The sequence below is a fragment of the Schistocerca cancellata genome, chromosome 2, assembly GCF_023864275.1.
Source record: "Schistocerca cancellata isolate TAMUIC-IGC-003103 chromosome 2, iqSchCanc2.1, whole genome shotgun sequence".
Classification (NCBI taxonomy): domain Eukaryota; kingdom Metazoa; phylum Arthropoda; class Insecta; order Orthoptera; family Acrididae; genus Schistocerca; species Schistocerca cancellata.
In genome coordinates, this window is record NC_064627.1 from 770,959,568 (window position 1) to 770,972,673 (window position 13,106).

The window sequence follows — 13,106 nt, forward strand, 5'->3', positions numbered from 1 at the left end:
ACACAAATGGATGGTATTAACAGCGTTGTTTGAAAGTACTCCATGTGAATGATGAATGCCCAACATTACAAAAACTTGTTACAGTTATGCAGGAGAAAAATAGCTTTAGTGGTAAATGCTTCACCAGTGTAAAAGACATTGGTTCCTGATATGTTAAGAAGAGAGTTTTTAGTTCAAAGAAGTGACATAGGTGCAGCACAAACTACATCCCATATAAAGATTCATGATACAAGAGGAGGAGGTTGTTCAACAGTGTACTACCTTGATGGAATATGGGTCAATTAGAAGCTTTCCAGGAAGCTCTGCTGGAAAATGAGTATTGGTACTGGCGGTTTTAAAGTTTTCATAAGAACAGGTTCTCAGATAATTATTCTGCATGCTGAAACTTCTTATGGTTTCGTTCCTGAGAGTAAACTTGTATTTGCATATAAGAAAAACAGCAGTGACTACCATTCGGAAATGAATACTGTTAGTTTTGTGATGTGATTCACAATTCTTGTCATACCTTGCTTCGAAGTCGGTCATTGCCAGTTATAATTAAACTGTTACAGAGAAAACACCAAGTATAAACACCAGAAAAGCGGATATTTTTCCCTGACTTAAAAATAAAAATACTAAGCACAGTATAAACTAGAATCGTGCCGATGTCCTGCAGCTCGTTAATTTATATGGGTCACATGACAGAACGTACAAACTTGACTTCTTTGTACATGAATGGGGTCACACAGTTTTGCGTTTACCCATGCATCACTGTCAGTGTAGCCCTATGGAATTAATGTGGGCAAAGGATAAGGCTATATGGGAGAAGGAAAACACATTCAAGATAATATTCACTGAATCGCTTGTGCATGAGGCAATAGATAACATCCCACCTGTAGTGTGGGCACATCTGTGCATGCTGAAAAGCTTCAGAAAGAATAATTTCACAGGGAAGTGATGGTGGATATAAGGCTTGAACGCATCATTGTAAATTTACAAACAGATTGTTCAGAAACAGACTCAAATAGAAGTGATGGTGCTATTTCGATGTAGACTGTGGAACAAAGTAATAATATTTCTTAGTTTTAAAGACTTGTGGTTTAAAAAACATGTTTGTCAACATTTCAGTTCGATACATAATAATGAGAACTTCCTAGCCTTTTTGATTAGGACTTTGTATCCTTTAAATTACACAGACTTTAATGTTCAACATATTACCCAAGGAGAAGTTAAGCTTCTCCCACCATGTTTTTTGTATGCTCTAATATGCAAGAATGCAGCTGGATGAATTCGTCAAAAGTCCAATATTTCCACATGTAAACCCCTCTCATTTTCAAGGAACGAATTGGATAAGGCCCTAAAATGACAGTAACTGTTACTGGTCGAGATATCAGTGGTTTTTTATGTCATCGGTCACTGTTCCCTGGCGTTATTCGCAGTTGATGGTTAACTGTTTGCTTGTTCAATGGATTATAAATGTGGTCTCTCACTGTAATGTCGAATGAATTAGTTTACACTCATAATGCCCATTAACAGCGCGAAAAATATGACAAATTACTGCCCATTTTTACAGTAGTCTTTTCATTAGTCTTTCCTACCACTAATTACTTTTTATGCACAGTGATTACACTTAACTACAGTCAAACACATCACGCGCCCACACACACACACACACACACACACACACACACACACACACACACACCTTATACATATTTTTCAAAATTCTATTGAGCAGAAGCAGTTGTCAATCAAATCCAATGATTTCATGTGTGCTTGAAGTTGATTTTGTAATGTATTAAATTTTTACTTATAATACAGTTCAGATCACAGTAAATGATAGTCATTGCAAACGATTTCAAAAATCTTGTTATTAGACACTTATCATTTTGAGAAAAATTGTCCTTCGTGTCTTCACAAAGCTGTGTCAGCTGTTCTCGCCTCCCGACCTCACATAGAGTAAATCTGTGGAGCAGTGGATGCAACTTTGTCCAGATGTAAATTAATATTTCTCTCATGACGACTGATCAAAATTGGTTTTAATATTTACTATTCCCCACATAGATTTGAACATATAATATGATGTACTGTAGGAAAATGAGCCTGACTTTTGTCTGCAGCAACACTGTTTGGCAGTGTGGACTTTGCCGCTCTCTGCTGTCACACATGCATAGTTCTCATCCCTCCACAGCTCCGCCTCGATGTGTGGAAACACCATCTTACATGACACAAGCTATAGTCGATATGATGCTACTTTTTTAATGCTATCGAACCTCATGCAGAATTCTGAATCCCCCCCTCCTGTAACTCGCAAACAAGGTGATAGCTGTGATCTAAACCTACATCACCATATAGATGATTTCAAAAAGTTGTCTCACTGCTGGGGGCCTCTCCTTGTCAGTTTCAAGATAAGCAGTACTAATAGCTCTTGAGAAACAATATATTGATTCAGCCAATGTTACTATGCTGCAGAATCCATATGACGGTGCTACAGCTTCTGTTAAATTTCATCGGCATTGTGGGAAGTTTAGAATTGAAAGAGGAAAATTCTACACTCCAGCCTCTTTTTTACTTTTCTGTTTGTTTCTTTTGTTGTCCTAAATACAAAAGAAATTGTCAACTGGTTCTATGAATTCGCTCTTAATTTATATATATTTTTTGTATGGTAATTACAAATTCTTATTATAATTGACTTTCAGCTTACTTGCAAACTTCTTTCATTAGTTGTTGAAGTTCATCTGAATAAAGGTAAACAGTGTTGCCAGCAAAATGAAGGACAGTTTTACATGTTCCGTTAATGTGTATTCATTTCCTTACTTGAAGGATCTGGAAACTTCCTTTTGGTCCATTCCATCAACTTTCGGGCATGCATCTGCGACAGCAATATTTCTTCTTCTTATATTTCAGCTTTTAACCATCCAACCACCTCCCAAGAATAGTTTAAGCCCAAGTGAAATGGTGGTTCCTATTTATTGCTCTGACTGTAATTTCATACGTGATCTTATACGGACCATTGTGCTTTATTCACCTCTAAAACTAGCTAGCTATCTGGCTTTCTTGTTTATTAAAATCCCATGTTCTTGTGAAGATCTTATGTATATTTCAGGGAGAAGTCAGATAAGTCTATAGTTTTTACACATTGTAAGTCCCTTTCATTTGAAGTAGAATAATTGAAACATTGCTTCCATTTTTCAGGAGTGTATTCATTGATGAGCATTATGTAAATATCATCACAAATTCCCTTTGTATTGTTTTCCTCCATTTCAACTCATTTCCTTTCTCCTTTCATGCTGTGGACCACACCTTCACTTTTTCATTCCTCAGATAACTCTATGCACCTGTTTTGATGGTAGTTTTGGAGTGTTGTGGTTTTTACTACTATCTATCTGTTTCAGATTCTTCCCTTGAATCAAGTTAACATTTGTATTTCCTTCCTCAGGTAGGAAAAGTGGGTTGGTTGGGAGAGGTAGAAGAGGAGAAGTCACTGGAACTAAAGGGTTCCATTTAACCTTAATCAGTTCCAACTTCTGTTTAATTTATTCTGAAAGAATGTGTTAAGATAATCATGTTGTTCCTCTCTTTAAATTCTACTAATGTATATAGTATATTTTGCCTCTGTCACTTGCAATACTTTAATAGAAGTTTCCAAGTGAAGAATTGTTCTTGAGTTTGTGCCTTACATGCAAATCTCTTTTTAACGTCTTGGAGTGGAAGGTAATTACAAAGTTAAGGACTACAAGTTAAGAAATTCTGCTACCATGGAAGCAAAATAACAGACAACAAACAAAACAAGGATGACATGAAAAGCAAACCCAAGGGCAAAGAAGGCATTCCTGGCCAAAAGAAGTCTACTAGTATCAAAGAGACTTAATTTAAGGAAGAAATATATAAAAGGTATCCCCAATTGAAAAGGAAACCTTCGCTGTAGAGGTATTGTGTGTAATCCTGATGTGTTTGCCAAGAGATGGTGTGGTGGTATTCCAGTTGCACAAGCATAATTAACAGCTTCACAGCAATTCCCTTATTTTTGAAGAGTTGTTTCTACAGTTTGTTGTATTATTAGTTCTTCCCGATCAGCACAAAGTGTGGTCAGCCAATTTATTTGCACAGAAGGGAAGCATGTTTCACAAATTTATCAAAGGATGAAAGAGGTGTATGGAGATAAGTGTCTTTGATGGTGCACTGTATTCTGGTGGTGTCATCAAAGGAACTGTGCATTCCGTAAACACGAGAAGCTTCATTATAGCTTTCAATGAATGAGAAAGCAGTGAGAATGGGTGTTTGCTTGACCCATATGTTGAGATACACAAAGGAAGTAATGGATTTCATTGCTCAGATTGTGACATGATGAAATGTGTCACCACTTTGACCCTCCTTCCAAATACGTGAGCATGGAGTGGCAACAACCTGGATCTGATCATCTAAAACAAGGCCACTGCATCCCTAAGGCCAGAAAAGTAATGCTCAATTTCTTTTTCAATGAAGCAGGTCCTCTGCTGACCATCTAGCTACCATGGTTTGCAACAGTTAATGTGAAGCAGTATTGTAAAATGTTTCCAAGGCTCAAATAGGCCATCAGGACAAGATTATTGCCAGGGGTGCCCCATGGAAGTGTGATAGGACTATTCTTATTCTCTATATACATAAATGATCTGATGGACAGGATGAGCAGCAACCCGTGGCTTGATGCTGTGGTGTATGGGAATTGGGTACAATCTGAAAAATATGCTATCTGATAGGAGAGTGGGATTTTTTTTTTTCTTTCTATTTTTGTTGTAGCAGTTTTTTTTTTTTTTTTTTTTCTTTTCTGTATGAGGTTGTCAATAAGTGTGTCATAGCCATTTAATGAAACTATTTGTTTGATTATGCTGAGTTTGTCACGCTTTGTATATTTATTCATTGATATGTTACTGGCTCTTTCAACTAATGCTGTGTGTGAAGCATATTTATGTGTTGGAAGGTAGCAAAAGGGGGTGTCTCTTGTTTGACCATTTGAAGGTGTGTATATTGTTTTCTTTACTATGTTCAAGCCTAGAAAGGTGATGTTGCCACTGTTTTCATATTCAAATGCATATTTTATATTTCTGTCTTGCTTATTCTGTGTATTGTTGCTATAACATGCTGCCTAAATATCTTAAGTGCTATGTGGTTTATGGCAAATGCAAAAATGACAGTCTATATAGTAACACATTGTTAAACCACGGTATACAGGCTTTCCAAGCATCCTTTTGAGTTGCTGTACATTATTGACACTTCTTTTTACTGAGCGTTAGAAATAACAATTATGTATTAAAGTCCGATGAGAATAATAGCAGCTGCTGATACATTTCATTACTGAGCTTTCTTACTACACAGAATCCATTCAGGAAGAAAGAAACTGGATACTGTGTAACTGAATTGTGAATAATAATGTGTGAAATGCAGAAACACATTATTTTGGATTACATTGTGATCACCATTAGCTAATCAAGGAGTGAGCACATTGCATTTGCTTCAATTAAAGTTCCAAGTCCAAAGATTTCATTGTGGCAATGATATTTCTTGTACCCATGATAAAAATGTTTTAGTTTCATGAGTGATCTGCTGAAATTTTCCTGGACATTCCTTCATGGAGGGAACAAAAGTGTCATTCAAATTCATTACAGTCTGTTTTTTGTTACAGGGAAAAGTTGTTAGAAGGAAGCAAGAACTACATAAACTCTGTGAAGCTAACAGAGCATACGCACATTACCGATGGGGATAGAAGAAAAAAAAATACTTTTGTACTTTTTGGTAATTGCTTTCCATGCTGCAACAGCAACTGAAATTTACATTGACATTATAAGTCTGGAAATACATCTGTAGCTAATAAAACATTACTTTATTTGACCAAAGACTGATACAAATTTATCCATGTGTAAAATTTTTCCAAATCTTAAACTCAGCTTAAGTTTCTGTGAAGTGGAGTAACGCCTGAGGTAAATATACACGTCATTTGGTTCATCTGCTAACTCAGACAACAACATTATATCTTCTTTACCACAGATGGTATCAATACGGCGACCATAGAAATCCAGAAAAGAAATCTTTACAAGGCTCTCAGATGAATTGAGGTACAATGCTCCTACTACATTAGTGCCAAGTACACCAATTGTGTGTAGAGCAAGTGTCCCCATTGCACCTGCAAAAACAGTAAAAATAAACTAGTTTATGAGAAAAGAAAGAATTATTTATTGAAATGTGGAAGCACAGTAGAAATAATATACAAATCCAAGTGGTTCACCTTTTTTGCATTGCTACTTTTGAAAGACAACAAGCTGCCACCAATGATAGACACTGTGCCAAAAACAAGTATGGAAGAAATGACCCACGAGTTAGTTACATGTTCCATACATCATCTGAATGATTTTCTTTTATTAAAACGATGTGCAACTAGTCACTTTATAGGATGTGTGTACAGGTCTAGGTTTAACATTAACTTCTTTTTTCTTCTTCAAGTTGCTAGTTTTTAAATAAAAATTTGGCTATGGTGTACGAGGTGAATGAGAAAAGTAATGAGACTTATTTTTATCCACCAAAGGTTTTTTCCCGTAGCAACAATATTGTCCCCTTCAAAATAGTTCTCTTTGGCAGCAATACACCAGTGGAGTCGTCATTCCCAGTCTTGGTAGCAGTGCCAAAAGGTCTCAACTGGTAGGTTGGTCACACAAAAAAAAGTCACTAAGACACAGATCAGGTGAATAGGGGGACTGTGGGGCAATAGGATTGCGTTTTGAGGTAAAAAAATCCATGATAGAAACGGCTATGTGATATGAGGCACTGCAGGATGCAACATCCACTTGTCTGCAATGTCCAGTCTCGCTTGATTCAATGTCTCCCTGAGTAAGGTTCATATTCAACACATTCTTGGCCTTGCCAGTGAAACACTTGTGCTATCAATAAGAAATGTTCTTCATAGGACTGCTTCAACTTTACATAGGTCACACTTGAAGTTTCCCCAAGTTTAACACAAAACTTGGTGGCACAACATTGCTCTAAATTCCACTGTTCCATTTTCTAAACACAAAACAAAAACACAACTTCACTGATGGCACTTTCAAAAACCACATGATGTCTGTATGAACTTGAAACTCAGCCCGAGGATCTGGAAGGAACAAACACACCAGTCTACACAAGTAGAACAACACAGCATTGCCAGATCTCTCTCCATGTTGCCAGTCTGATTACTTTTCTCACACACCTCGAAGTTGTCCAGTAGAAATAATTTCAGATTAGCTTTAAAACTTGCTTTGCTACCTGACAGAAATTTTATTTTATTGGGTAAATTATAAAAAAAAAAATTGTTGCTGCATGACCTTAACTGTTTGAGCAGCTCAGTAATACGGGTCTTCATCAGTACATACAAGCAATAATTTGGAACATTCTATCCCGTTTACTGACTCCTATTTATGTACTACATTAATTGGTACCATGATTTTATTGTGCAGAATTGAATATAGTCTGTTTTCTCAAAATTTAGTGTTTCCATTTTCAGAAAAACTCTCAATTCTTTGAAAAATGTCATTAACCTTATCCCCTGTTGTTCTGTTTCTAAATAGATTTATTATAACACTAGTATCATATGCAAAAAGTACTAATTCTGTTTGATAAAAGGAAGTGGAAGGTCTTTCACATACATAACAGTAACCCAAAATTGAACCCTTTGTGATTTCTCCCTAGTCACTAAAAGTCTCCCTTTTTCCAACATTGTTAGAACTATTAAGCACAGCTTTTTACATTCTATTTATTAAGTACGAGTCAAACCAATTTTTTGTAAAGCCATCAGTTCATTAAACGTATGTTTTTCCAAGAGAGTAACATGATCTATGCAATCAAATGCCTTGGAAAGACCACAAAAAATTACAACTGATGATATTTTATTGTTACGGCTGTGAAAGAATGTATAAACAGCACTCAAAGTTGGGCAACTCTTGTGGAATCCAATTAATAATTTTTTTTCTCCTTAAATGTGAGGCTATTCTCAAGTACAGTCAACTGCTCAACAGTTACACATCTATTCGCCTATTCACATCTCTGCACCCATCATTCACCCATCATCTACGGCCCATGGTGCACCACAGTGGTCTCGGCACCAGGTTTGGTTTGCCATGAACAGTATATTTTAACCAAGGCAACACATGAAAAAACTTATGCTTTTGGGAAATTATTCCACCTTTAACCCGGAAATTATTCCACCTTTAACCAGCGAGCCAATAATCACGTCCTTATGGACATCAGATACATCACTCCAGTTCCGCATTACGATGAGGGCAATCTTCCGCATCTCCCCAACACACTTTATATACCCTCCACGTTAATGCTGCTAACTGCCATCTGCGAGTGGCTATTGCACACTGACATTAAACATCAGTGGTGGCCTCATTAATGTAACTGGACCACATAGTTTTAATGTTATTGTCAGCATTATTAATTTCTGTCTTTACGTGCATATTTCTGGACACTTAAATAATTATCCTTAAAATACTACAGTTTTTCTTGTAGAATTTAAGTGGCGTTGGCTCTTGGCTTGTTCCGGCCTTTACATAAATCTCTCTTTTCCTCGGACATAATATTTAGACACTTTTAGTTATCTATTGCCGGCTTTTTTTAATGAACTTTCTGAATAATTTTTTTAGGAAAGCTGTGTTCAAATACTGACAATACAAAATATATTGACATTCACATTAGCATATCTTTCCATATATACCTCAACTCGTACTACCTCTTTAAACCTATTCTTAAAACATTGTACACTGGTATAGTTAATAAACCCCTCTGCTTTGCATGAACATGACTCATAGCTGTAAGGTGTTATGTCGTTTATTTTCATTACTCTATGAGGACATGAAGTATCCTTTTATTACTTGTAGTGACATATTTACATTTTTATGAGACCAGTTTTACTTATATTTGTTCTGTCAGGGCTCTGATCGGCTTTCTCTCAATATATTCCAAACATTCCTCTCAGACTTCTTTAACACATGTTGCTGATTTTTTTGAAATACCTGGTAAAGGCACAAGATTTGTATCAGAGCTTGTCTTTCTCTTTGAGCCTGCAACTACCTCTTCTGAACTAGAACACTCGGTATGCTGTAACCCGTATGGAGCATACATATTCATAGATGTTAGCTGCTTTTGAACAAAATCATGAAAGTACACATAACAGAGTCACATGACTAACATTTTCAACTGTTAATTCCACTGTTCCCTTAAAATCAGTTGTCAATAAATCTAAAGCATTTTCCACAGTGCAATGAGCTCTGTCTATACCTGTATAGGCCTATTCATTTTATTGGACTGTTTTTCATACACACAGTGAAGGAAATACAGAAGCGTCCGATCCCGCCCGTCTGCTTTGACCCATGATGTCACAAATATGGCGGAAACAAAAACACACACTTTCCACAAGAAGCCTAATGACACTAACAGGACAGGCGCGGGAAATGGGGTGTTTTGGGTGGGGGGAAAACTAAATATAAATAAATTTAGACGCCTTGCGTAGCTACAACGTGTAAGTGAAGACAGCCATGCATGAATACCCACCCACCTCCCCAGGGGTCGTAACCCCTGCAACCCATAGAAGATAAAGATGCTTCAGTAGCCGATTAGTGTTTTTTGTCTTTTTAAAAAAAAAATCTCACGGGATAGAACGAACAAATCAGAAAGATAAATATAATAAACTAAAACAGAAATTGGAGGAAACAGACAATTAAAATAAGTAATAAGTGTTTTTAAATTAAAAAAAAAAATCACAAGATAGAACGAACAGATCAGAAAAGTAAATAAAATAAGATAAAACAGAACTGGAGACAGCCACACTCAAACCAAACTCAGCACCGTCATGACGTCACACACAACACCCTTACATCACGGGTCAAAGCCGACGCATGGGATCGGACGCTTCTGTCGACCCCACAGTGAACTGAGTCATTATGTTCTATGGTAACAGAAAAATGTTAATTATCAGCCAACAGAAAATAATGAATTCTTATGTTTTGTAGCCAGAAACTGTTTTGAAAAGTATACTGCTGACACTTTCTCACTCTTTTTTTTTTTTTAAGAAAATATTCCAATGTCTCAAAATTTTCCCATCATCCCACACTGCAATAGGTAAATGAGCAATGTCAGGACGAGCTTTGTAATTAAAATAAAGGCTTCCACTGTATTCTGGACAATGAGTGGTAATGTGTTTGCCCTCAATAGCTTCACTACAATTTGGGAAATTCCATTTCCTCTAAAAGCAATCTGCAAGTTCATCACAAGCAGCTTCTGTTCCAGCTGATGACATGCTAAAACACAATCTAAAAAAAAGATTAATATGTAATTTAGAGCGTCCGGAGAAAATGGTAATGTTTGCATGAGGTGTGCTTGCTTGTATGAATGTGTGTGTTTCCTTTTCTGAAAAAGGCTTTGGCTGAAAGCTCAATGTGTTAAGAATCTTTTAGTTGTGCCATCTGCAACTTAACATGACATTTTTACAGTGAATAGCAATCTATCCATTTCATAATATTGCAACAAGCCTCACTAAGCAGCTTCATAATCACAGAATAATGAATGAATTATCATGGTCAAATGTTTCTATAACTGCAAAATTGTTGTCAGTGCTATACATCCACTTTTATAAGCTTCATGAAGCACTATCTTCTGATAGAGATGTATATTGCTACTACCTTAACAGTTTATGGATTAATAGACATCTTTGACACTCCTTTGCCAACTCTCAACGCAGCTGCTCATAAGCCACACATCACTCTGGAAATGCCAAACGACACATCACTTGCTGTAAGGAGCCTAAACATTGGACCTTAACAGTTTATGGATTAATAGACATCTTTGATACTCCTTTGCCAACTCTCAACGCAGCTGCTCATAAGCCACACATCACTCTGGAAATGCCAAACGACACATCACTTGCTGTAAGGAGCCTAAACATTGGACGATTGAACAGTGAAAAAAACGTTGTGTGGAGTGACGAATCACGGTACACAATGTGGTGATCCAATGGCAGGATGTGGGTATAGCAAATGCCCAGTGAACATCATCTACCAGTATGTGTAGTGCCAACAGTAAAATTCAGAGGTGGTGGTGTTATGGTGTGGATGTGTTTCTCATGGAGGGGGCTTGCACCCCTTGTTTTGCGTGGCACTATCACAGCACAGGCCCACATTGATGTCTTAAGCAGCATCTTGCTTCCCACTGCTGAAGAGCAATTCGGGGATGGCAATTGCTTCTTTCAACGCGATCAAGCACCTGTTCATAATGCACGGTCTGTGGCAGAGCGGTTACATGACAATAACATCCCTGTAATGGACTGGCCTACACAGAGTCCTGACCTAAATCTGAAAGAACACCTTTGGGATGTTTTGGAACGCCGACTTCGTGCCAGGCCTCACTGACCAACATTGAACCCTCTCCTCAGTGCAGCACTCCGTGAAGAGTGGGCTGCCTGCCATTCCCCAAGAAACCTTCCAGCACCTGATTGAATGTATGCCTGCGAGAATGGAAGCTGTCATAAAGGCTAAGGGTGGGCCAACACCATATTGAATTCCAGCATCACCGATAGAGGGCGCCACAAACTTTTATCATATTGTGTATATCTTACTTTGTACAGAACAGGGTACAAGTTGTGTTGGTGTCCACCTTGCAAATATTGTAGTTTATGTACGAAATATGTACATTAAATACATGAAAATATTAGGAAACTTGCCCATTATTTCATATGTTTTCTTAATACACCTCTCAGTTTTAGTTCTATGGTGAAAGGTGCATTAAATATGGGCCAAATATGCATAGGCCACGCTACAGGTCAGTCTGTCACCACAACCTTTATGCGACATCCGTTGGGTATGCAAATTAACAATTACCACATTCCTACCGAACATATACCTCAGACACGTCTGTTTCACAACTACAGGGGAAGGGTTCCAATATCACAAATTGGCGCTTTAATTTAATGGAACATATTTTTTCAGCGTTAGCTGATGAGCGATTATCCACTATCCAACAATACTTTTGAATAACTCATTTACTGCTCCTTTTATTGCTGAAGTTGTGTATGGCTTGATTAAGATGAGTCATCACCAGAGAGCACAATTGCTGCTAACTGTATCGAATACTAGAAACGAATTAGGCTAGTGCTATACCCTTCAGACTATTCTGAAAATTATGATTTCTAGATTATCTTATGTTATTCCGGGAAGAAAAGATATTAAAAGAAACGGCTTCTGAGGATCTTAATGCGTATAATGGATCTTCATGCAGCTTACTAGTGATGTTTCTCAGATTAATAGGAGCCATTTTAACATAATTTTCTTTCAAATTTGTTTTAGATACTATTAAGTAACGAGGTTAAGATTCAATCTGCATAAAATAACCAGTGACGAACCTAAAATAAAAACCGCTTTCACAGTATCAGTTGGCACCAAACCAGCTACTTCCAAACACAGCGCTGTTGGAATACTCAGCGCGGTACAAAATGTTTGATACCACTTCAGTCTGGATAGATTTCTTGCAGCAAGAACATACTGAAATTTATAAAACGGTGTATATACATCAGAAGCGCCTTTTGTATTTATGCTTGAAGCACTATCGTCAACGTTGTTTATAGTATTTCCAGCACATCGAAAGATGTTCTCACAACTACACTTCGTATTTAGAAGCATAGTCTTCATCCCCCTGAAATGCACTTTTGTTCTCCCATAACGTACTACTATCCTACTAAGGTCTGAAATGCTCTGCATGTTTACTAGATTATAGCGTCGAGCACGTAACAACAAACTATTTCGGAATCTCTCATGCCTCCAACCAACGCGCACTTCAATGTTTACATTTGGCCGTTTGCACTCCCATAAAATGTCAAAGATGTTCTTTCAAATATTTAATCAAAATGCTGACACTATCGACCATAGACCATATATAACAATCTATGGTCTATGATGTCGACAGCATGTCGCGCAAGATACCTATGAAACATACAAGGAAAATATTCAGTGATGTTTTGCGGAGTACAGACAACTTTCCCGGTAACTCTGTGAACACGTTTGCAATCAAACAATTATTATGAATATGCTGACATACATTTACCTCAGGCATATCTGACGACTTTTTAG

General features: G+C 37.2%; 2 protein-coding genes across 2 annotated transcripts in view; one reads left to right on the forward strand and one right to left on the reverse strand.

The window, feature by feature from the left end:
- LOC126162598 (28S ribosomal protein S7, mitochondrial) overlaps positions 1 to 5,852 on the forward strand; it is an 85,197-nt gene extending 79,345 nt beyond the window's left edge. The window contains exon 6 of the mRNA XM_049919206.1: positions 5,642 to 5,852. Within this exon, the coding sequence (XP_049775163.1) occupies positions 5,642 to 5,722 (81 nt within the window). The 3' untranslated portion in view covers positions 5,723 to 5,852. The remainder of the gene's footprint in view (positions 1 to 5,641) is intronic.
- LOC126162599 (transmembrane protein 186-like) lies at positions 5,819 to 12,860 on the reverse strand. Its single transcript, XM_049919207.1, has 2 exons — positions 12,383 to 12,860; positions 5,819 to 6,139 (listed from the first exon to the last, which is right to left on the reverse strand). Exons 1-2 carry the CDS (start codon positions 12,735 to 12,737, stop codon positions 5,835 to 5,837), a joined length of 660 nt encoding a protein of 219 aa, XP_049775164.1. The 5' UTR covers positions 12,738 to 12,860; the 3' UTR covers positions 5,819 to 5,834.
- Positions 12,861 to 13,106: the final 246 nt, after the last annotated feature.